The sequence below is a fragment of the Schistocerca gregaria genome, chromosome X, assembly GCF_023897955.1.
Source record: "Schistocerca gregaria isolate iqSchGreg1 chromosome X, iqSchGreg1.2, whole genome shotgun sequence".
Lineage (NCBI taxonomy): Eukaryota > Metazoa > Arthropoda > Insecta > Orthoptera > Acrididae > Schistocerca > Schistocerca gregaria.
Window position 1 is genome coordinate 829,820,889 of NC_064931.1, and position 26,235 is coordinate 829,847,123.

The window sequence follows — 26,235 nt, forward strand, 5'->3', positions numbered from 1 at the left end:
ATTTAGTTAGATGTGAATGTGCTGAGGTGAACTTCTTTAGCCAGAAATTTGCTCTTTTATCTTTTCCAGGGGCTTTCAAATTGTATGTAGAATTAATTGCTCGGGTGACTTCATGTTGCAAAATTATCACTTCAGGCTTCTGTGGTATCATCTTGTATGTGTCTGTTTCTGCTTGTATCCACCGTGCATGTCTGTTATGTTGTACTGGGTTTGACCATATGTTGCTCAAGAAGTGTTCCATGTCTGTTATGTTTGGTGGATTGTCTATTTTAATGTTTGTGTTATCTATTTTCTGGTAAAATTTCTTTTGGTTTGTGTTGAATGTTTGGTATTGTTTTCTTCTATTTTCACTTTTTTTGTATCTTCTAAGTCGTTGGCCAATGCTTGTAATTTCTGCTTCTTTTCATCTAATTGCTCTATCACGTCTTGTGAGATTTTACCTACCCTTTTTTGTTTTTTTGTCTGATATTTCGTTTCTTATAAATTGTGTTAGCTGTCTGATATCTTTTCTCAGTTTTTCCATTCTGATCTGTAGCCTGTGTTGCCATGCTGGTTTTGTGGATTTCTACTGTGTGTTGGTTGGTTCTGATCTCTGCCTAGTGCATATATTTAGTGTAGTGAGTGCTCCTATATAAAACAGTAGTTGTAACTCTTCCATAGTTGTATTTTCATTTATTATATCGTGTATGATTGTGCTGATTGTTGTTATTGTTGTTTCGACTTGTGGGTTATTTGGTGGTCTATGCAAGAATGGTCTAATGTCTGTATTTGTGTCTCTGTATTCTATGTATGTCAGCTGAAATTTTTCTTCTATAGCTAACATGTGTGTCACTTCATGTTCTATTTGTACTTGATCTGGTGGCTGTCTTAATATTTCGTTTTCCTCTGATTGTTTAATTGATGCTTGTTGCTCTTTGTTTGTTTGCTCTGGGATGTTTGAGCCCATCACTGTATTTTCTTCTTCTTCTGATTGCACATTATTTTGTTCCAGCATTTGTTGTACTTGTTGTTTGATGTTTTATAATTATGACTGTGGTATCCTGTTATTTTTGGTATTACATGGATCTGATCAGTTAGTCATTGTTCTGTTAAAAATTTTAATTCTGGGTATCTGGTAATAAATGTTGTGTATACTTGTGATCTGTATCCATTTGTGTTGGTTCCTGAGTTTGTTGCTTATTATTATTATTATTATTATTATTAAATACAGGCATGAGGCAATTCCTACCCACTACCACTTACACATTATAATAGTAGAAATTCTTCTATGGTATGGGAATTGTGAAGGAGAAACTTTTTTAGTTTGTTTCCATATTTTACTTTGCTGTCTCTCAATCATTTTATATCATTGGGTAAGTGATCAAAAATGTTTGTTGTAGTGTTTTGTATCACTTTTCGTGCTAAAGACAACCTTAATGTGGAGTAATGAATGTCATTTTTCTTTGTGGTATTGTAGTTACATACACAAACATTTCTTTCGGACAGCAGTGGATTATTTAAAACAAAATTCATGAGGAGGTAAATATATGAGGGGTACTAAAAAAACGGGAATTATTTTTTAAAGCTATGTGTTATCAAATTGTTTAGAAAACAACTTTATCTCCTTCAAAATGCTCTTCATTTCAAGTGATACATTTTTCCCACTTGTGCTTCTACCATTCAGAACATTTTTTTGTAGCCATCTTTAGAAATGGCAGACAGCTCCTCTCTCATTTTTCTTCTTGACTTCTTCAGTGTTGTCAAATCAGTGACCTTCCATGCCCCTTTTCATTCATGGAAATAAGAAAGTATTGCGCAGAGCAAGGTGAGGTGAGTAAAGTGCAAGAGGCAGTGGAACCATGCCATTTTTAGCTAAAAAACAGAGATGGGTGTTTGAACAGGTGTGTTGTCATGGCAGAAGATCCCATCTCCTGCCTGCCACAAATCAGGTCTTTTGTGATCAACACTGCTGTGCAATCTTCTTAAAACTTCCAAATAAAAGGTCTGATTGATTGTGTGACCTGGGGGAATAATCTCTGAATGAATTACACCCTTGGCAAAAAAAGGAAATAAGCATTGTTTTGATGTTTGATTTGACTTGATGACATTTTTTCAGCTGAGTGATGATGAAGTTTTCCATTGGCTTGACTGTTGCTTTCTTTCTGGGTCATAACCATATCATCATTACTCAACACCAATATTGCACAGACCTTTGACAGAAAATCTGGATCAGTTTCAAGCTGTTGTTTCAAAATATGCAGATGTTAAGCCTCTATTCAAGAAAGGGGATAAAGAGATTCCATCAAACTACAGACCAATTTCACTTTTGCCAGCATTCTCAAAAATTTTAGAAAAAGTAATGTACAGGCAGCTTCTCAACCATCTGACCACAAATAACATATTATCAAGAACAGAGTTTGGATTTTTGAAGGATTCTGATATCGAAAAGGCTATTTACACCTACAGTGAAAATGTACTTAATTCATTAAATAACAAGTTACAAGCAGCAGATATTTTCTGTGATTTGTCAAAGCCATTCGATTGTGTAAACCACAACATCCTTTTAAATAAATTAGAATTCTATGGTGTCACGGGCAGTGCTGCAAAATGGTTCAAGTCATACCTCACTAACAGGAAACAAAGGGTGACAGCGCAAGGGACTAGTGAATTAAGTCATAAGTCATCAGTCATCATCAGAATGGGAAGAAATTACATGTGGTGTCCCACAAGGATCCATCTTAGGGCCATTGCTTTTTCTTGTCTACATTAATGATCTCTCATCAGTTGCACTGCCAGAAGCAGAGTTCGTTTTGTTTGCAGATGACACAAGTACTGCAATAAATAGTATGTCGAGTGTAGTTCTAGAAAGATCTGCTAATGATATTTTCATGGATATTAATAAATGGTTTAAAGACAACTCACTGACATTAAACTTCAAAAAGACTCACTATACGCAATTCAGAACCCTTTAAGAGGTTTCCACCCAGCATATGCATAAAGTACGAAGAAGAGCAGATAGAAGAGTTTGACACTCTTAAATTCCTGGGATTACAACTTGATAATAAATTCAGTTGGGAGGAGTACACCACAGAACTGCAGAAACGCCTTAACAAATCTGTATTTGCAATTCGAGTGTTAGCAGACATAGGAGACATAAAAGGGAAAAAGCTTGCATACTTTGCCTACTTTCATTCCATAATGTCATATGGTATAATATTTTGGGGTAACTCTTCAAGTCAAACAAAAGTTTTCAGAGTCCAAAAGCAGGTAATACATATTATTTGTGGAGTAAAATCACGGACGTCTTGTAGAAACCTCTTCGAAGAACTGGGTATACTAACTACTGCCTCTCAGTATATTTACTCCTTAATGAAATTTGTCCTAAATAATATATCTCTTTTTCCAACAAACAGCTCAGTTCATACATACAATAGCAGGAACAAAAATGATCTGCACAAGGACTTAAAAGCACTTACTTTAGTTCAAAAAGGGGTCTACTACTCAGGAACACTCATCTTCAATAATTTGCCAGCAAACATAAAAAATGTTGTTGCAAATAGAGATCAGTTTAAAAGGAGCCTGAAAGACTTACTAGTGGGCAACTCCTACTCCATTGACGAATTTTTTAATAGAAACAAATGATGAGTTGTATATATTTACACTATTAGTATTGTTATTTCAGCTTTTTTTAAAAAAAAAAAGAAAAAAAAGTGACATGTTCCACATCCACGAGGATCTCCTCAACACGAATCTATGGAACAAAAAACTAATCTAATCTAAAGACAACATGTTTCAACTTGATGTACCTTTTGATTGCCAGTCAGAAACTGAGGAATAAACTTGGCAGCAACCATCTTCATTCCCAAATCGTCCATTAAAATTCACTGACCTATGCTCCAGGATAACCCACTAATCTCTGACAGTTGATCAGTGGTTCTTTGATGGTCTGTGAGTGCAAACTCTTGAACCTTTTCAACATATTTGTCAATTTGGGCAGTTGATGGCTGTCCAAAATGAGGTTTGTCATCAGTCAATGTGTCACCATTTTTAAATCAAGCATTCCACTCCTACACTTGAGTTTTTCCCAAAGAATCATTTTGGTAAACTGTTCTCAACAGTAAAACAGTTTGAGCAGTATTTTTATTGGGTAGAAAACAAAATTTCACAGGTGCACTTTGTTCACTTAAACTTGGTATCATAAAAAAACAAAACAAGAACAAAACAATGCTAGCAAAAACAATCACTGCAGATGAACAGAACAAGCCATGTTGATAACACAGGCAGCACTGAACTGCCAATGAGTTGCGCTATACATACCTAGTGGCCGAAATGTGTACTACAGAAGCCCTGCCCACAGCAAAGTTATTCTGTTGGTTTTGTGTGTGTGTGTGTGTGTGTGTGTGTGTGTGTGTGTGTGTGTGTGTGTGTGTGTGTGTGTGTGTGTGTGTGTGTGTGTACCCCCTCATAATGTCAGTAGTCACAATGTCCAAAGCCTTCAAGGCCTTACTCAGATGTGTACAGGATGATGGCTGAGTACAACATATTTTTCTTGCAACACATTTTTGAGCAACAAAGACTTCCTTTTTTAAAGAATATTTATCCTAGAACATTGAATAAAAATATGGAAAATAGTCAACTTACTGTCTTCCTGTCCCCAATATTTGCAATGATTCTGAGTGTAAACATGGTTGAGCTACTTATTATTTGCTCACTGTGTCATATACTCATATTTAGTGTATAACTTCTAGATATGCAGAACTGAGTATGTTGTGTCATTTGAAAAATGAGACTGAGACCATTTGCAGAAAACCAGTCAATGACAGTATAAACATAGTTTACCATTTCGTCTGTTATTTTTATGATTCAGATTCAGATTCAGATTCTTTATTGGTCATTCAGCATTATTACATGCAATAGACTTCGTCAGTTTACTTAACCTAATATTTTTATTAAATATATTTAACACATTTAACTTAAGTTGATATTGGGTATTTCTAAAAATTCTTCTATTGAATAGAGTGGGTTCATTAACAAGAAGCTGTGTAGCTTTTCCTTAAATAATTTGATTGGCATGCTTGTGGCATATTTGTACAGTTTGTTATATATTTTAATTGACATGTACGTATGGCTATTGTTTGTTTTTGCTAATCTATTCTGTGGCAAGATCAGAGAAGTACAGTTTCTTGTATTGTAGTCATGTCTTTGATTCATTACACTTAAATTAGGTAGTTCCGCAAGTATGAAGTTAACACTATCAAGAATATATAGATTAATAACTGTTAAAATTCTATATTTAATGAACAATGGTTTACAATGTGTCCTATTATCTACCTTTGCTATTACTCTGATTGCTTTCTTCTGGATCACCAAAATTTCATTTATTTTTTTGCTATTTCCCCAGAGCGTTAGCCCATACCTTAAAACAGACTGAAAAAAAAAGCAAAGTATGCTGTCCTTACATATTCCGATGTCACACAGAACATCAGCCTCTTCAACAGGTATATAACTCTTGACAGCCTAACTGCTATGTGTTCTGCATGAGAGTCCCATGTTAGTTTGTTGTCCAGGATTATACCTAAAACTTTTGCACTTTGTTTTTCTATTTTTGTAGTCTTTGATAGACTGAACCACATGTTCTGGGTCTTTGTCTCATTTAATAGTAGCCTATTTGCATTAAACCATGATGTTGCATTTTCTTTTGCCAAATTCATACTGCTTACAAGTTTATCAAAATCATGGTTTACAGACAGCAGAGTTGTATCATCTGCATACATATGTGTCTTTACATTAATATTTGCCGGTAGGTCATTTATATGTATGAGGAATAGAAGTGGTCCTAATTTAGATCCCTGTGGCACTCCGTGTTGAACCTCAAGTGTGTTTGACACATTACTTCCTGAGCTTACCACTTGCTTCCTATTATTAAGGTATGATTTGACGAGTTTTAAACTTTTGCCACATATTCCATAATATTCGAGTTTAGATAGTAAAACAGAGTGGTCAACACAGTCAATGGCCTTGCTCAGGTCACATAAGATTACCTGTATGTGAGCCTGGTCCTCAAATGCTGCTAAAATGTCACTCACTAAGAGTTTATGGCATGTATGGTTGACCTTTCTTTCCTGTAACCAAACTGTGGTGTACTCAGCATATCGTTTAGTTCTAGGTACTCATAGATCTGCTGATACATTATGCCTTCAAAGACTTTGGCTAGTGTTGGAATTAGTGAAATTGGCCTGTAGTTAGCAGGCTCAGCTTTGCTTCCCTTCTTAAAGATTGGAGTCACCTTGGATAGTTTGAGAGAATCAGGAAAGACCCCTTCTCTAAGACACAAGTTTATAGAATATGTTAATGGTGCTGCAATGTAAGGTATTACTTCTTTCAGTAAATTGTTTGACATATCATAAATATCTGTACTATGTGAATTTTTCATTTCTTTGACAATTTTGATAACTTCGTCTTGACATACCTCTTTAAGGTGTTTCAATGAAGGTCCGGCCTGATTATGATTTTGGTTTGCAGTCTTAAGATAATCTACACTCCTGGAAATGGAAAAAAGAACACATTGACACCGGTGTGTCAGACCCACCATACTTGCTCTGGACACTGCGAGAGGGCTGTACAAGCAATGATCACACGCACAGCACAGCGGACACACCAGGAACCGCGGTGTTGGCCGTCGAATGGCGCTAGCTGCGCAGCATTTGTGCACCGCCGCCGTCAGTGTCAGCCAGTTTGCCGTGGCATACGGAGCTCCATCGCAGTCTTTAACACTGGTAGCATGCCGCGACAGCGTGGACGTGAACCGTATGTGCAGTTGACGGACTTTGAGCGAGGGCGTATAGTGGGCATGCGGGAGGCCGGGTGGACGTACCGCCGAATTGCTCAACACGTGGGGCGTGAGGTCTCCACAGTACGTCATGTTGTCGCCAGTGGTCGGCGGAAGGTGCACATGCCCGTCGACCTGGGACCGGCCCGCAGCGACGCACGGGTGCACGCCAAGACCGTAGGATCCTACGCAGTGCCGTAGGGGACCGCACCGCCACTTCCCAGCAAATTAGGGACACTGTTGCTCCTGGGGTATCGGCGAGGACCATTCGCAACCGTCTCCATGAAGCTGGGCTACGGTCCCGCACACCGTTAGGCCGTCTTCCGCTCACGCCCCAACATCGTGCAGCCCACCTCCAGTGGTGTCGCGACAGGCGTGAATGGAGGGACGAATGGAGACGTGTCGTCTTCAGCGATGAGAGCCGCTTCTGCCTTGGTGCCAGTAATGGTCGTATGCGTGTTTGGCGCCGTGCAGGTGAGCGCCACAATCAGGACTGCATACGACCGAGGCACACAGGGCCAACACCCGGCATCATGGTGTGGGGAGCGATCTCCTACACTGGCCGTACACCTCTGGTGATCGTCAGGGGACACTGAATAGTGCACGGTACATCCAAACCGTCATCGAACCCATCGTTCTACCATTCCTAGACCGGCAAGGGAACTTGCTGTTCCAACAGGACAATGCACGTCCGCATGTATCCCGTGCCACCCAAGGTGCTCTAGAAGGTGTAAGTCAACTACCCTGGCCAGCAAGATCTCCGGATCTGTCCCCCATTGAGCATGTTTGGGACTGGATGAAGCGTCGTCTCACGCGGTCTGCACATCCAGCACGAACGCTGGTCCAACTGAGGCGCCAGGTGGAAATGGCATAGCAAGCCGTTCCACAGGACTACATCCAGCATCTCTACGATCGTCTCCATGGGAGAATAGCAGCCTGCATTGCTGCGAAAGGTGGATATACACTGTACTAGTGCCGACATTGTGCATGCTCTGTTGCCTGTGTCTATGTGCCTGTGATTCTGTCAGTGTGATCATGTGATGTATCTGACCCCAGGAATGTGTCAATAAAGTTTCCCCTTCCTGGGACAATGCATTCACGGTGTTCTTATTTCAATTTCCAGGAGTGTATATGCGTCACATTGGATTGATTAAAATACTACTGTAATCCCCAAAAGGAACTAACTCTGCTTGTTGTATATTAGACAGAATATCATTTACATATATGAGGAACAATAGCATACCTAAGATTGAGCTATGAGGAACTCTTTACATGATTTCTCTCTATACTTACACTGGCTGAGTTACAAAGTTCAGCTTTCTGGATTCTTTTGGTTAGCTATGGCATTATCCATTGGAAGACTATACTATTAATTCCATAAACTTCAGTTTATCTAGGAGAATATTGTGATTCACACATTCAAATGCATTATACAGGTCACAGAAAATACCCATAGGTGCCACTTTGTTATTTAATGCTTGTAAAAGTTGCTGAGTGAACATGTAAGTGGCATTATCCGTAGACCAACTCTTCTGAAATTCAAACTGTGATTTACTGAGGAAATTATTGCTGCTGAGATGGAATACTATTCTTGAATACATTACCTTCTCAACAAATTTGGAAAATGATGTCAGTAGTGAAACAAGTCAGAAGTTATTGACATCTCCCTTATCACTTTTATTAAAGAGTGGTTTAACAATGGCATATTTCAGTCTCTCTGGCAAAATGCCTTGAGACAGTGATGTATTACATATTTTAGAAAGGACTGGGCTTCTTATGTGGGAACAAATCTGTGATACTGTATTGGAAACACCATCAAAACCAGAAGAGATTTTATTTTCAAGAGAATAAGTAATTTTATTAATTTCAGAATGAGATGTTGGTGACACATTGATAGGACTGAATTTTATGAGAAGTACTTTTTCAACATACTACTGTGACTTTCCTCTTGAACTGTTTATCCCTATACTTACCATATTTAAGAAATGATTGTTAAATATATTTACTACATCTACATCACTACTGTGCAAATCACTTTTAAGTGCCTGACAGAGGGTTTGTTAAACCACATTCACAGTAATTGTCTGTTATTCCACTCTCAAATAGCATGTGGAAAAAATGAACACCTATATCTTTGCATGTGACCTCTTATTTCTCTTATTTTTTGTGATGATTGTTTCTCCCTATGTAGGTCAGCATCAACAAAATATTTTCGAATGCAGAGGAGAAAATCAGTGATTTAAATTTCATGAGAATATCTTGCTGCAATGAGAAACACCTTTCAATGTTTTTGAATTTGCATTTTGTTGTAATATATGTAACAACTCGTCTTTTTTCTATATTAGTTGTTGTTGTTGTTGTTGTTGCTGTTGTAGTCTTCAGTCCAGAGACTGGGTTGATGCAGTTTTCCAAGCTACTCTATCCTGCACAAGCTTCTTCATTTCCAAGTACTTATTGCAACCTACATTCCTAGTCAAGTTGTGCCACAAATTTCTCTTCACCCCAATTCTGTTCAGTACTTCCTCATTAGTTATGTAATCTACTCATCTAATCTTCAGCATTCTTCTGTAGCACCACATTTCAAAACCTTCTATTCTCTTCTTGTCTAAACTACTTATCACCCATGTTTTACTTCCATACGGGGCTACACTCCATACAAATGCTTTCAGAAAAGACTTCCTGGCGCTTAAATCTACACTTGATGTTAACAAGTTCTCTTCTTCAGAAACGCTTTCCTTGCCATTGCCAGTCAAAATTTTATATCCTCTCTACTTTGGCCATTATGAGTTATTTTGCTCCCCAAATAGCAAAACTCATCTACTACTTTAAGCGTTTCATTTCCTAAACTAATTCCCTCAGCATCACTCGATTTAATACTATTACATTCCATTATTCCCGTTTTGCTTTTGTTGATATTCATCTAATATCCTCCTTTCAAGACACTGTCCATTGCATTCAACAGCTCTTCCAGGTCCTTTACTGTCTCTGACAGAATTACAATGTCATTGGCAAACCTCAAAGGTTTTATTTATCCTCCATGAATTTTAATTCCTACTCCAAATTTTTATTTTGTTTCCTTTACTGCTTGCTCAATATACAGATTGAGTAACGATGGGTATAGGCTATAACCCTGTCTCTTTCTCTTCCCAACCACTGGTTCTCTTTCACGTTGTTTTTCTTGTATAACTGCCATCTGGTTTCTGTACAAATTGCAAATAGCTTTTTTCTCCCTGTATTTCACCTCTGCCACCTTCAGAATTTGAAAGAGAGTATTCCAGTCAATATTGTGAAAAGCTTTTCTTAGTTTACAAATGCTAGAAAGGTAGGTTTGCCTTTCCTTAATCTGCCTTCTAAGGCAAGTTGTAGGGTCAGTATTGCCTGACTTGTTCCAGCATTTCCATGGAATCCAAAATGAGGTCAACTTCTACCAGTTTTTCCTTTCCTCTGTAAGGAATTCATGTTAGTATTTGCAACCGTGACTTATTCCACTGATAGTTCAGTAATTTTCACACCTGCTAACACCTGCTTTCTTTGGGATTGGAATTATTATATTCTTCTTGAAATCTGAAGGTATTCCGCCTGTCTCTTACATCTTGCTCACCAGATGGAAGAGTTTTGTCATGGCTGGCTCTCCCAGTGCTATCAGTAGCTCTAACAGAATGTTGTCTACTCCCAGGGTTTTATTTTGATGTGCTCTTGATGCAATATCATACCTCCCATTTCACCTTCACCTATGTCCTCTTCCATTTCCATAATATTGCCCTCAAGTACATCACCCTTGTATAAACCCTCTATATACTCCTTCCACCTTTCTGCTTTCCCTTCTTTGCTTAGAACTGGGTTTCCATCTGAGCTCTTGATGTTCATACAAGTGGTTCTCTTATCTCCAAAGGTCACTTTAATTTTCCTGGAGGCAGTATCTATCTTATCCCTAGTGAGATAAGCTTCTACATCCTTACATTTGTCCTCTAGCCGTCCCTGCTTAGCCATTTTGCACTTCCTGTCGGTCTCATTTTTGAGAAGTTTGTAATCCTTTTTGCCTGTTTCATTTACTGCATTTTTATATTTTCTCCTTTCATCAATTAAATTAAATATCTCTTATGTTACCCAAGGATTTCTGCTAGCCTTCATCTTTTTACCTACTTGATCCTCTTCTGCCTCCATTATTTCATCTCTCAGAGCTACCCATTCTTCTTCTACTGTATGTCTTTCTCCCCGTATTTGTCAACTGTTCTCTAATGCTCTCTCTGTAACTCTCTACAAACTGTTGTTCTTTCAGTTTATCCAGGTCCCATCTCCTTAAATTCCCACCTTTTTGTAGTTTCTTCAGTTTTATTCTGCAGCTCATAACCAACAGATTGTGGTCAGAGTCCACATCTGCCCCTGGAAATGTCTTACAATTTAAAACCTGGTACTTAAATCCCTGCCTTACCATTATGTAAATTATCTGAAAGCTTCCAGTGTCTCCAGGTCTCTTCCACATATATAACCTTCTTTCATGATTCTTAAACCAAGTGTTTGGCTACCATTAAGTTATGCTCTGTGCAGAATTCTACCAGACAGCTTTCTCTTTCATTCCTTAGCCCCATTCCACGTGAACCCACTACTTTTCCTTCTCTTCTACTGTCAAAGTCCAGTCTCCCATGACTATTAAATTTTTGTCTCCCTTCAGTATCTGAATAATTTCTTTTCCCTCTTCGCACATTTTTTCAATCTCTTCATAATCTGCAGAGCTAGTTGGCATATAAACTTGTAGTACTGTGGTAGGCATGGGCTTCATGTCTAACTTGGCTACAATAATGTGTTCACTATGCTGTTCATAGTAGCTTACCTGCATTCCTATTTTTTCATTCAATATTAAACCTACTATTTGATTTTGTATTTGTAACTCTGTATTCATCTGACCAGAAGTCTTGCTTTTCTAACCCACATGCCTGAATAAGGGATCTGACATTCCACGCTCTGATTCGTAAGACACTGGTTTTCTTTCTCCTGATAACGATGTCCTCCTGAGTAGTTCCCACCCAGAGATCCAAATGGGGAATTATTTTACCTCTGGAATATTTTACCCAAGAGGACACCACCATCGTTTAACCATACAGTAAAGCTGCATATCCTTGGAAAAAATTGTGGCTGTAGTTTCCCTTTGCTTTCAGCTGTTGACAGTACCATCACAGCAAGGCTGTTTTGGTTAATGTTACAAGGACAGATCAGCCAATCATCCAGACTGTTGCCCCATCAACTACTGGAAAGGCTGCTGCCCCTCTTCAGGAACCACACATTTGTCTGGCCTATCAACAGATACCCATCCATTGTGGTTGCACCTGCAGTACGGCTGTCAGTATCGCTGATGCAGCTGATGCATGCATGCATACATGCCTCCCCAATAACAGCAATGTTCCATGGTTAATGGGGGGGAGGGGGTTCATGTTAGATTTAACTTCTGTAACTCTGTGTATGTGTCTGCTATAACCCTGTTTGCAATACCTGGATTCATGCTGTGGCACCAGGTTGCCAGTGGGCAACACTTCGAATCATCTGTCAATGGCACCTGCCTGGGCCAGCCACAAGAGGCTGCCAGCAGTGGGTCACAGAACTTGCACACATGGCGACTCAGCTGCTGTGCCACCTACTGGAATCCTACTTGTATCAACTCCTATGTTTGTAGTTCATTTGTATTTGGATGAATAAACTGAGGTTAATTGGGTTGCATTGTTATCTATATCTCAGATTCAGGCAATGTGGTTCTCAGATAGGCAAAGGACATCTATTTCTTCAGAGTTCCCTGAATCTTTGAAGCAGACAAGAAGCTTGGATCTTGCGTTATGTGATGGTGGCCCCTCACACATTTTCTGCGAAAGCTCAGGTGACCTATTTTTTCCCCTCTCTTATTTAAGTGTAGGTTGTGTCTACTACATACCCATCTCTCAATTGTAGCAGCAGACACTGCACTAATGTGTTCCTCAACATTCAGTATGACATCCACCAGAATTATGAGAGTTTAAAACAGTGCAAACCCGTCTCCAAGATGATTATTGTTTATGGGTGAAAAATATTGCATATTTCACATTAATACAATTATGAGCAGATTTATGAAAGTTAAAGCATACATGACCAAAAGACAATAATTATTAAATGCTAACATGCTGGCTTAAGTTATGTAATTAGTAACTTAGCTGCTGTGTAAAATCTTTAGAATGTTTGTGAGAAACTACAGTATAAATGGGAAAAGCTGTGAAGAAATAAAGATCTCAAAACAGAGATACATGTATAAACATTTTTATCTTATTTCCTTTGAACGTTTCCAGATTTCAGTTGTAAATGTATTTTAAAAAACGGTGACTTATCCAAATAATAATTAAAAATGTTAATTTCAGACCCAGTCTTGAAACAATTACTATTATGTCTCCATTATTATCAAGTGAGACATCCAATACTGAAGCATTGCTCAGTTTATCATCTGTGGTTCATACATACTGCAAGAAGAATAGTGGTTGTGAAAATGCTACTCAAGTACAGGCCACTGTCTCACACCTACAAGAACTGGTGCTAAGTGGTTGTCAAAATACAAGAAATAACAAGATTCCATACTCTCAGGTAAAGTGTGAGGAATTGTCATGTATGATGTTAAATATTCATTTTCATACACACATCATATGAGTTACTATACAACATACATTTTGAGTTAACAAGATGCTGGAAAAATAGCAATTTATTGGTGTAATAATACACAGATATAAAGAATAGAATATTAGATTTATTTTTATTTTATTTACTTGTCAAGTTAAGTAGGACCAAATTGAGCAAATCTCCAGAGTCATGGAATGTGTCAGTACATGAAATTACAACATAAAAGTAATAACAGATAAAAATAAATGTTCATGAAGCCAGAAAAAGCCAGTCCATTAGTTTAAGTAAGCGCAATCAACAATACAGTAAAAATTAGCTTAATTTTTCAAGGAACTCGTCAACAGAATAGAAGGAGTGACCCATGAGGAAACCCTTCAGTTTTGATTTGAAAGCGTGTGGATTACTGCCAAGATTTTTAAATTTATTTTTAAGTGGTAGCTTATTGAAAATGGATGCAGCAGTATACTGCACACCTTTCTGCACAAAGAGTTAAGGAAGTCCAATCCAATTGCAGGTTTCATTTCTGCCGAGTATTAACTGAGTGAAAGCTGCTTATTTTTGGGAATAAGCTAATATTGTTAACAAGAAATGTCAGTAAGTAATATAAATATACTGAGAGGACAATGTCAAAATACCCAGACTCGTGAACAGGAGTCGACAAGAGGTTCGTGAACTTACACCACTTATTGCCCGAACCACCCATTTCTGAGCCAAAAATATCCTTTTAGAATGGGAAGAGTTACCCTAAAATATAATAGCATATGACATAAGTGAATGAAAATCAAAGTAGACTAATTTTCATGTCGAATGATCACTCACTTCTGGTACCGTTCGAATAGTAAAAATGGCAGTATTAAGTCTTTCAACAACATCCTGAATGTGGGCTTTCCTAGACAGCTTACTATCTATCTGAACACCTAGAAATTTGAACTGTTCAGTTTCACTTATCATATGCTCATTCTGTGAAATTAAAACGTCAGGTTTTATTGAATTGTGTGTTAGAAACTGTAAAAAACTGAGTCTTACTGTGATTTAGCATTAGTCTATTTTCTACAAGCCATTAACTTAAGTCATCTACTGCACTATTTCCAACTGAGCCTATGTTGCAAACAACATCCTTTACTACCAAGCTATTGTCATCAGCAAACAGAAATTTTTTAGAATTACCCATAATACTGGAGGGCATATCATTTGTACAAATAAGGATCAGGAGTGGCCCTAGCACTGATCCCTGGGCACCCCCCACTTGACAGTAACCCACTCAGACCCCAAATCACAGCCATTATCAACATTGTGAATAATGACATTTTACTGCCTGTTGCTAGAGTAAGAGGTGAACCAATTGTGAGCTACTCCCCGTATTCTGTAATGGTCCCACTTCTGGAGCAATATTTTGTGATCAACACACTCAAATGCCTTAGTTAAATCAAAAAATATGCCAAGTGTTCAAAACCTTATGTTTAGCCTATCCAGTACCTCACAGAGAAAAGAGAATATAGCATTTTCAGTTGTTAAACGACTTCTAAAGCTGAACTGCACATTTGATAGCAAATCATGTGATATAAAATGATCAATTATCATTACATGCACAGCCTTTTCAACAATCTTTGCAAACACTGATGGCATAGAAATATGTCTTCAAATGCTTCAAATGGCTCTGGGCACTACGAGACTTAACGTCTGAGGTCATCAGTCTCCTAGAACTTAGAACTACTTAAACCTAACTAATTTAAGGACATCACACACATCCTTGCCCAAGGCAGGATTCGAACCTGCAACTGTAGCGGTTGCACGGGTCCACACTGAAGCGCCTAGAACTGCTTGGTCACACCGGCCAGCAGAAATAGGTCAAAAATTATCTACATTATCCCTTTCTCCCTTTTTTTTAAAGTGGCTTTACTAATGAGTACCTTAATCGCTCAGGGAACTGACCATTCCTAAAGGAAAAATTACAAAAATGGCTAAATACAGGGCTAATATATGCAGGACAATACTTTAATATTCTGCTAGTCACTCCATCATAACCATGAGAGTCCTTAGTCTTCAATGATTTAATTATTTACTCAATCTTTCTCTTGTCTGTATCACAGAGGAGTATTTCAGACATCAATCACGGAAAGGCATTTGCCAAGAAAGTTACATGATTTCCTGTAGAAACTAAAATTTTATGTAATCCACCAGCAATGCTCAGAAAATGATTGTTAAATACTGTACATATATCTGATTTATCAGTAAAAGATATATTTTTTTACTCTGAACTGACTTTATATTGTTGACCTTGTGCTGCTGACCAGACACTTCCTTCACAACTGACCATATGGTTTTAATTTTATCCTGTGAATTAGCTATTCTATTTGCATACCACACACTATTTGTCTTCCTAATAACATTTTTAAGCACCTTACAATACTGTTTATAATGGGCTACTGTAGCTTGATTGTGACTACTTCTAACATTTTGATGTAATTCCCACATTGTTCTGCAAGATATCCTTATCCCACTAGTCAGCCACCCGGGCTGCCTATTACTGCTAGTATCCCATTTGGAATGTTCCAATGAAAAGCAAATCTGAAAGAGCATAAGAAATGTGTTAAGGAAAGCATTGTATTTATCACATATGTTATCGGCACTATAAACATCCTGTCACTCTTGTTCCTTGACAAGGTTTAAAAAACTCTATTGCTGTTGGATTAACTTTCCTACATAGTTTGTAATTAAATATGACATTTTTTTTAGTACAAAAGCCTTTTAGTGTTAAAATTTGTGCATCATTGTCTCAAAGGTCACTCACACTTTTACTAACAAAATGCCCATCTAGTAATGAAGAATGAATAAAAATATTGTCTATGGCTGCAGTATTGTTCCCTTGCACTCTAGTTGGAAAAAAAACCACAATCTGCATCAGATCATATGAATTTAGGAGATCTGCCAACAACATTTTTCTTGCACCATCACATACAAAATTTATATTGAAGTCACCACATATAACTAGTTTATTGTACTTCCTACAAAGTGAATCAAGAACCCTCTAGCTTGAGCAGAAATGCTCTGAAGTTGAAGTTAGGGGACCTATAAACAACAACAATTAGAAGTTTAATTTCACTAAATTCAACTGCCCCTGCACATTATTCAAATATCTCTTCATTGCGGTGTCGTGATACGTCTATTGACTCAAATGGAATACTGTTTTTTATGTACATAGCCACTGCCCCACCCCACAAGGAGCTCCTTGAGAAACAGCCATCTAATCTGTATCCTTGTAAAGGAAGCCTCTGAATTGTCAAATTATTTAAGTGATGCTCTGATATACCAATAATTTCAGTCAACATCTATAAGCAGTTCACTAACTTTATCTCTAATACCTCTTATATTTGGATGAAATATGCTAATTCCTTCTCTACTTGGAAACATTACATCCTTGGAAGGTGAGCCCTTAGTTAGAGGGACTTCCTTTAAGCAAGTATACCTATCAGCTGACTTCAATCTAAAAAATGTGCAGCTCTGACACCAACTACTACAGGAATTTTTCCATGAGTGACCCCACCACCACCACTGTGACCTATAAGCTTAGCCAGCCTCCCCTTCCCATACCTATTGAGGTGCAGGCCATGCCTAGTGAAACCAGATCTACTGATAGACCCAACTGGCACCACGGGGATGTGACCCATGCCCTCTGCCATCAGCACTCTCCCCAGCCCCATGTTAATGTGCGTAACAGCCACATTAAGGTGAGGCCAATAATGATGCTGAAACAGTTGCACGAAATGCACATTAGTGCCACCAGTTTGAGTAGCTATCTTTACTAGGTCACCACCTACACCAAATTCCCGTCCCTATCAAGACTGTTCCCTGCTTCACTCACTATCACTACCTGATCCTCGTCCATACAATTCCTACATAACTCCCCTATGCTGTCAGTCACTTGAGCCAGCCCTGCACTAGGCTTCACAATGCTGGTGACCTGGTACTCACGCCCCAACACTTCCTGCAACTCCTGGCCCACACCTCTACCATGAGAACTACCTAGCAGCAGAACCTTCTCCTTTCTGCTAGACTTTGAAACTAATCTAAGCCCCCTTATTGCTGAGGACTGATGCATGTTCCCTACATCTACAGCTACATGAGGCTCCTCTCCACTCAACTCTGACAATTGGTCAAATCTATTGCATACATGAAAAGTAAAACTGTCGGAATACCTCCTCTTCCTAGCTGCCTTCTTGCCAACTGCCAGTTCCCATTCTCCACCACCCTTCACGCTATTGAGTTCCTCCTTTGTGCATTGTAACTGCTCCTGCAGGGCACAGATCTTACTCTCCTGCTCCTCTGTCAACTTATTTCTACTACAGATTCTGCATTCCCAGGAAGGGATCTCACCAAAATGACCATTGGCTTCCCCACTGCATTCCCCCAGTGAAAATACTTTGAACAAATCCCGCACTGCAACCCACTACTCACAAACCTACGACAGAGCCCACACTTCTCACTCATGGTAAATTTTACAGTTACTGAAAAAAGCTATATGTCTGTAAAAGTTCAGTTACACCAGTAGCACTATTTATAGAACTAACAATAATGGTCTCAAAATTCTCTGCCTACTAAGAAAGTAACTACTGGTATTAATACTACTACACCACAGCTAATACCAATACCAACAAAACTTCACAAAGTTATTATCTAAAACCAAAAAATTCAAATGGCCACTGGAACACTAAATGAAGTTAAAACACTAAATGAAAATTTTACTCAAATATTTTACTAGAAACAATAAGAAACATCACTTGAAAACTGAAGCAAGATATTTACTAAACGACTTCAATGCACAGAAAACTCTAAAAAACACAGTGAGCGAACGATTCCAAAAGTTTGTTAAATCGTTATTTTGCCACAAACAGCATGAAACACCTCTGAAAATTATTAAATTTAATAACTGTATAGCAGTGCACAAATAAGCTTGTCAGTACTTAGCTTTATAACCACTACAGCTGCAATGCACACCGCAAAATTCACTGCATGTGAAATTAAATATTAACAAAGCTTATAATTTTGTAGGGTGTACTCATCCATTTGCTTTATATCTGCTGCTGCCACAAGCTCATGTTGTCAACTGTAACATGGTTTTTACACCATGAATGATCAATACAAACATTTCGTTTCAGAGCCTTTATTGTACACCACGTCATAATTATACTGACATGCTTACAACACTGATGCACATCTTACTTAAGCAATTACCTGCTTCTTGCAAAATATCGTCTAAGACACTGCTTCCCACTAACATTTACACCATTCTGATCATTTACATCAACCTCCCTGTTGTCCTCCATATTAACAAAGATAACGATAAATTTTCAAAAAATAAATAAATAAATAAAAATAAAATTTGCACTAACAGTACTTTTCTTCTTCTATACTTTTTTGATTACTTCAGTTTACCTAGTTTTTGGCAATTATCATTATGTTCTTCATATTGTAGTGCTGTCGATTACTGTCTCATTGTTTTTCTCATGCAACCCACAAATACAATATAGAATTACAAACTTTTTCTGAAACAAAATGTAAGATTAATTTACAGAATCATGACATATTTCAGCTCCATTCAGCACAGATTTGGAGACAAAAACTGATGAGGGAGAATGGGGATGGGAGAAAGTGAGATAGAGGGGGGCAGGGAGGATGACAAAACAGAAATAGAAAAGAAAGGTGGACAGTTGAGAAGAAATGGAGGGGCAAAGTACAGAAAGCTAATGTAATGTAAGAAGGGATGAGTAGAAAGTGCTTAGTACTAGTCTGCAAGTTTGAAGTTTGGAACCACTGGTGCTAATGGAGGTTCTGAATGCCACAAGTATTGAAACAAGTGCTCAGGTTCCTGTTGTATTTGGTAGCATAGTCGACAGTAATTGGACTTGGCATCTTGGTGGGTCAAGTTGATATAGTATGTTGATTGAAATTTGCATCTGTTTGAAGGTCAGTTGGTAGACTACATGTGTGCCCTCACATTATAGGAATATTAGTAGAATGGTTGAAAAATTTGTTGGGAGAAATGAGATTTTGTGGATTTTGGTTCATTTTCTGCACATGAATTGGTGTAGCAAATTATATATTTTAATCATTTGCACCACTGCCTGACATTGGTAGAAGAAGTAATTTTTCTGGATCATTAGCACAAGTGAAATGGTGACCAATGACAACATAAGAACAGTATTACTATAGTTTGTATGGCTGACATAACAGACAAGGTATCACATTTTATTCTTCATTACAGGTAAAACTATATAGTTTTAGGGAGAGTTCAGGCTGTATTTTGTCTAAAACTGAAAAACGTTTCAGTGAAATAACTGACACCTTTTACCAGATTCCTTCACTTTTCATGGTCTATTGAAAGTGACAAAAGATTGTAAATTACTTAAATTTACAAACAAACTTCAGTACTTCAACACCTATGTAGATAAAGGAAAGGTATGAGCTTTAACTGTGCAAAACATAGCGATCTTTTTTGTGTATAATTACTTATTAAACACAAATTGGGCACCTTTAAATGGATGTGTGTGCTACAAGTATATAAAGCTGGACTAAGTCACTTACTAATGAAACAAGATCAGTGATCACAATTTTATTCTCTTAAATGATCAAAACTATGCAAAGCAGATGATTCAGACACTTATTTGAGTGGCAGGAAAATCATTCTTTTGAGTAAAGTGCATTAAAAGATGAATTTTTGAGTAAAACGCATTGGGGAGCTCAAAAGTTAATGAAAGATAGTCAGACTTTAACTAAATACCAATTTAAAGGTAATTATGAAAGGACCAGTATCACAGTTACACAAAGCTGGAACAGTGAATTAGTCTCAACTTTGTTGATGGAACTATTCTGGAATTTACTTCCAATTATTTAGGGAAACTTCAGATAACTTACATCAAAATAATCTGATGAGCATTTGAACCAAGTTTCTTGACACAGTATTATAAAAAGAACAGACTGCTACTTGTCATATAGAGGAGCTATTGCGTTGCAGACAGGAACACTAATAAGACTGATTATGCCAAAGCTCTTCTTCTTAAGTAGACAACATGTGCACATTCATGCAAGCACAACTCACACAAACATGACCACAGTCTCTGGACACAGAGGCCAGACTGCAAGTAACTATGTGTGAAGGGAGTAGCAATCTGTGTGTTGGGGGTAAGGGAGAGGCTGGGGCGAGGATGAGAAGGGATAACAGGGTAGAGGTGGGGGATGATAAAGTGCTGCTTGGGAGACCATGCGGGGAAGTGGGGAAGTCATGAGGACAGGGTAGGACAGCTATGTTCAATCATGAGGTCAGTCAGGAGGGAGGAGGAGGAGGGGGGGAATCAGGAAAGGAGAGAAGTTGAGGAAGGTGTGTGTGTGGGGGGGGGGGGGGGGGGAGGGGGAGAGTGAGAGAGTGAGAGAGAGAGTGAGAGAGAGAGAGAGAGTGAGAGTGAGAGAGAGTGAGAGTGAGAGTGAGAGAGAGTGAGAGTGAGAGAGAGTGAGAGTGAGAGAGAGAGAGAGAGTGAGAGAGAGAGAGTGAGAGTGAGAGTGAGAGAGTGAGAGAGTGAGAGTGAGAGAGTGAGAGTGAGAGAGTGAGAGTGAGAGAGTGAGAGTGAGAGAGTGAGAGAGTGAGAGAGAGAGAGTGAGAGAGAGAGAGAGAGACTAGAGAGTGCATTGGTGGAATAGAAGGCTGTGTGCTGCTGGAGTGGGAGCCGGGAAGGGGATAGGTGGGTGAAGGACAGGAACTAAGGAAGACTGAGGCCAGGGAGGTTATGAGAACTTAGGAGACTTAAGATATAGTTAAATTCCTAGATTTGTATGTATTGTTTTACTGTAGAATTTCCTTGCCTATAGAGGGTGTCTCATGAAGGATTTGACAGGAATGATCATTCAAAGCAAAGGAGGGCTTTTAGACATGGCCTCTAAAATTCATATATTAAGAGCTGTGAGCCCATATTCATCTTTGGTACTTGGAAACAGATCTCTTCTACTGGAGGATGAAGAAGTGCTCATAGCTCTTTATGTGTACATTTTGGAGCACATCTTTAATAGGCTATTTTGCTTCATTCCCATCATATCCCTCAATATTGTCCATTTCTCTGGGGACAACCTGTATATTTTATTGATGCAGAATTGTAATTCTCATTTGGTTGCATGTAATTCAGACTGCGTGCCTTTACTACAACTTTGCAAATTTCTGGAATAAAAACTGGCACTCATTTTTTGTTTACATCGTGATTTTGAACCCTTGCATTGATTTTTGTGGATACTGTCATTTGACTTATTTATATAAATTTTTTTCAACAAATTGCCTTTCAACTACAGTAATGTACATACTTCCTTGTATTTTACCAAAAATATTGATCTCAAATTTCATATTATACATATAGTAATATAGACTGTTTCCAACATGGATTCCATTAGCGTATATTTTCACATTGTACAAGATGATTTACTAACTGTTGGATTTGTTGAGTGGGAAATATTGCAGTCTAAGATAAGAAAAGTTGTTCCAAAATTGTAAGCCCAGTCCATACCTTCTTGCAATGCCTATTAATGTTTCATAAGAAAAAAATCTTCATAGATTTAAAAGCTAAATTATAATGCAGCTACAAAGACTACACCTACTGAAGATCTTCAAAATCATTCCAGTTTGGATGTATATATGACAACATTACAGGAAACACTGTCAGATTAAGTAAATATCCCTGGAGTTCTTATATGAAAGTCACAAGCATTCTAGGTTTTTCAGAAATATGGCATTTCAGCCAAGTCAGTTTTCACAGGAAGTCTGGTTATGCATTCATGAACATTGTACACTAAATTATCTGGGGATCCATTATATCAAAACTCCTCTTCTAAACGACTGTTAAGTGGAAAACCTCCCTGTAACTGGTGGAATGCATATCTGAAAGCTGGATGTTCACTGTTACAATTCATTTCAGAAAAAGATATAGTTCCTATTTTCTTGCTACCAACAATGGATGCTTATATATTAACTGACTTTTGTTTGTTTTAAAAGGAAAATTCACTTGAGGAAACTAAAACCACTATTAGACATGATGGATGGCAAAACTTATTTTCAGGGGGTGAAACTCCCAACTACTGCTGATAAATACATTTAAAAGTAGGAAGATCTATACATAGTTTCTGAACTGGTAGTTTCTTCATCAGAGAGGAAAAGAGGTGATGGTTGTTGAAAGTTAGAAAGGAGGGGCAAATCTCTAATGCCTATGTGTATAATTATTAATTGTATTAGTCATTCTCCTAATTGTGTCTGTTGTAAGTAATGTATCATCTAATTATTTATTGTTATTGTCATTTACTTAATTGTGCAGTGTAACTATCTTGAATTATTTTCATATACTTATTGATGCATATGTAATTACTTCATTGGAGGACACTGATTGCATGTAAAAATGTTTAAAGATGATTAACAGATTTGAATTTTTCAGGTGATAGTTGCTCTTAAAACACTTGGGAACATTGGTGTGACTAATGCAAACTTATCATCTGTTTTGCATAACTGCTTAGAAAATGAAGAACTACCAATGGAACTGAGAGTATCTGCCATTGAAACATACAGGTAATTTGGGGGTCTGTTAATAGCCAGAAAATATTTATTTAGAAGGTAATTTTTGTTACATACAACTGAACACAATAATTATGTTTTAAATAGATAACACTGGATAGTTTCTTTCTGTCTGTGGTCCTAGAGTAATTAAGTCAGTGAGATGTTAACAATATATGAAAATGGATACAAAGAAAATTTCGTATTGATGAATGTAGACAGATAAAAAACCAGAAATAGTTGTTAGATGTAGCCTATTGCATAATGAGCCAAAAATTATAACAATGTGGAAGTTGATCAGTGGGTGAGTGGGGAGTATTTGGAACTGGAGGAAAAGAATAAATGCTTAAGAGAGTAATAAACAGATAAAGTGAGTACAGAAAGTAGGATAGAATTTAGCAGTATATCACTATCAGTATTCTTAGAAGCAACTGAATAAAATCGTGGAAAAATATGATAGGTAGTTAGCAGAAAGTAAATGAAGTAATGACATGAAATAATGTGGTATAAAACGAAACAAATTTCCAACTATAGTGTGATTTATCTTTGTGAGTGTATGTATTTAAGCAATTTTTCAATGAGCATTAGCTTCCCTTTGTTGTTTTGTTAGTTTATCCATCCATGACCATTTACACAATAATTTTTACATGTCATCCTAATACCAAAATAAACAGTTAAAAAGTTGATAATTTTGTACAGACAACCATATAATCACAGACAATTTTTCCTGATTGGATATTTTTATTTTGTGTGCAATGGTATTTTGGCCACAGCCATCAGCTTGTGAATGGGATATTGAGCTCAGGATAGTGGAAGAAGGTTTGTATGTTATCCAGCGCAGATCTTGGGCCTCAGAATTTACAGTAACATGCATTATATTTTAACTGTGTGCAGAAGAATGTCAGTGATGTTTATTATTGATTTATGTTAACTTTTTACCTTTTCCTACATTGTGCTCACTAAACATTGTGCTAGAAGAATAGTTGTCCAAACACTGAATAAATTTATACCTAGCATAACAGTCAATAATGAGAAGGGTTCTCCATGATATACAGCATTCCTAAAGAACTTTCTACAGCAGTGACTACTGCACATAGTGTGTAAAACACAGCACAAGGCTATAGATAGAGAATACTAAATGCAGCTCATTTGACTGTCAAAGGTACTATGAGTATCATACCAGAATCTTACTGAAAAATGTATTCAGAAACATCTTTTAGTTAGCAACATTTTTTAATTATTAGTTTATAGAAACTTTTGAGAATAATGTCTGCACAGATCTGGAGTGTAGCATACATCTGAGTGGATTGACAAACAGAACTGTAGCACACTACCTGCAGCAAGCACAGATTACATTCTGCAGCTTATTGATTGCCTCAGAAAGAAAATATCTGCAGAACTGGATGAACATTTTCCATATTTATTGAATAAATGCAAACATCACGTAGTGAAACCATTGGTTTGTATAAGCAATTGTGTTCTAAAAGGTGGTGTAGTCCCTGACAACTTGAAACTAGCTGTAGTCAAACTCTTACGCAAAAAATGAGAAAGAAACAATGTTCATAACTACAGACCCATTTCCCTAATCTCAACATTGAGCAAACTGATTGAGAACATAATGTTAAAATGTATCTTGGAACATTACAACAATGCTGACATAGTAAGTCATTGCCATCATGGTTTGAGAAGAGTTCAAAGTACCATGTCAACAGCAGTACAGTTTGTTCATTAAGTACTTGAAAAAATAAATGCAAATTCCCAGGAGTATTCCTAGAACTCTTAAAAACTTTTGATGGCGTACATCATGACAAGCTCTTATCAAAAATTGTATTGAGTTGTGTCACTGGAAAACTCAAGCAATTGCTGGAAACATGTTTAAAAGGTAGACAACTGTTTACCGAAGTTATCTATGATAATGGAGAAATATGGGAGAGGAAGTGGTCAAGAATAAGAAATGTACAGTTTGCTGTTTCTCAGGGCTCCAGTTTAGTTCCATTCCTATTTATACGCTTTATGTAAATGATTTCCAGCCTCTCTAGATAATAAGCATTTGATCACTATGTATGCCAGTGGCACATGCTGTGTCTGTTTTGCAGACTATGAGCCCAGCCAAATTGAAGAGATTCAAAACTTTACTGGAATGGCTAGTACTTACTCTGAAAGAGATAACTAAAGAGTAAACACAGAAAAAAAATATTATTCACCTTAAACCGAGTGCTCCACATAGCCAAAAATATGGTGATTGATGAAACCAGTTTGGAATGTAAATTTTTGGAAATAGCAAGTTGACGTTGACCATGTGTGTGGGGATACGGGGGGAGGGGGGGGGGGGGGGTGTTACCTTCAGTCGATGTGTATTAAGGAGATTATTACGATTATTACCATACATTAATTCTGAAACCCTAAGGACTGTATATATTGGAGTAGTGTACCCTTTCTTGTCTTATGGAGTAGTACTGTGGGGTGGGACTTGCCACACGAACATGAGAAGCTAATTTTTATTTTGGCTGGAGTCACAGTCATGGCACATTTTTTGAATGATGCTGCCACCATTTGTGTATAATAATTTTCCTTTTGTTGTTATACAGTCCAATTTTCAGCCTTAGGCCATTTTAAAGTACAAACACTTATTTATATATCTATTTATATATAAAAAGACAGCATACTAATATGTACTACAAGTCTTTCTCAAAAAAGCATATCTCATCATGTATGAGGTGCTATCCAAAACTTTTTGGGACTGGTGCTGCCATTTGTTGAAAACCTTACCTATGAACTAACTGTCACCATCACCCTAGACGTAGTTCCCATCCGCATGTACACACTGGTCCCAGCACTTCTGCCACTGGTAAAACATTTTCAGTAAGTTCTATTCTTTGAGGGTGTGGTGATGCTTCTTGACTCCTCTCTAGAGTATCGAACTGATGGCCTTTCAACTTGAGTTTTAGTTTTGGGAATAGCATGAAGTCACAAGGTGCCAAATATGGTGGGTGGGGTACAACTGCCATGTTGTTTTTTCCCAAAAAGCTTCTGGTGAGCAAGGACATGTAACAGGGCTTGTTGTCGTGATGCAGCAGCCAGTTGCCTTGATGCCAAAGTTTGGGCCATTGTTGCTGCCTGTTTTCACAGAGCCATCACAAAACGTCACAGTAGTATGCAGAATTCACTGTTTGGTTGGGTGGGACAAATTCTTTGTGCACAATTCCCTTGGTATCAAAGA

The 26,235-nt window shown here is 37.7% G+C and overlaps 1 protein-coding gene across 1 annotated transcript in view; it reads left to right on the forward strand.

Moving 5' to 3' along the window:
* LOC126299332 (uncharacterized) overlaps positions 1 to 26,235 on the forward strand; it is a 793,355-nt gene that overhangs the window by 183,839 nt on the left and 583,281 nt on the right. Inside the window, exons 11-12 of the mRNA XM_049991162.1 lie at positions 13,186 to 13,405; positions 22,900 to 23,030. Coding sequence (XP_049847119.1) covers positions 13,186 to 13,405; positions 22,900 to 23,030 — 351 coding nt within the window. The remainder of the gene's footprint in view (positions 1 to 13,185; positions 13,406 to 22,899; positions 23,031 to 26,235) is intronic.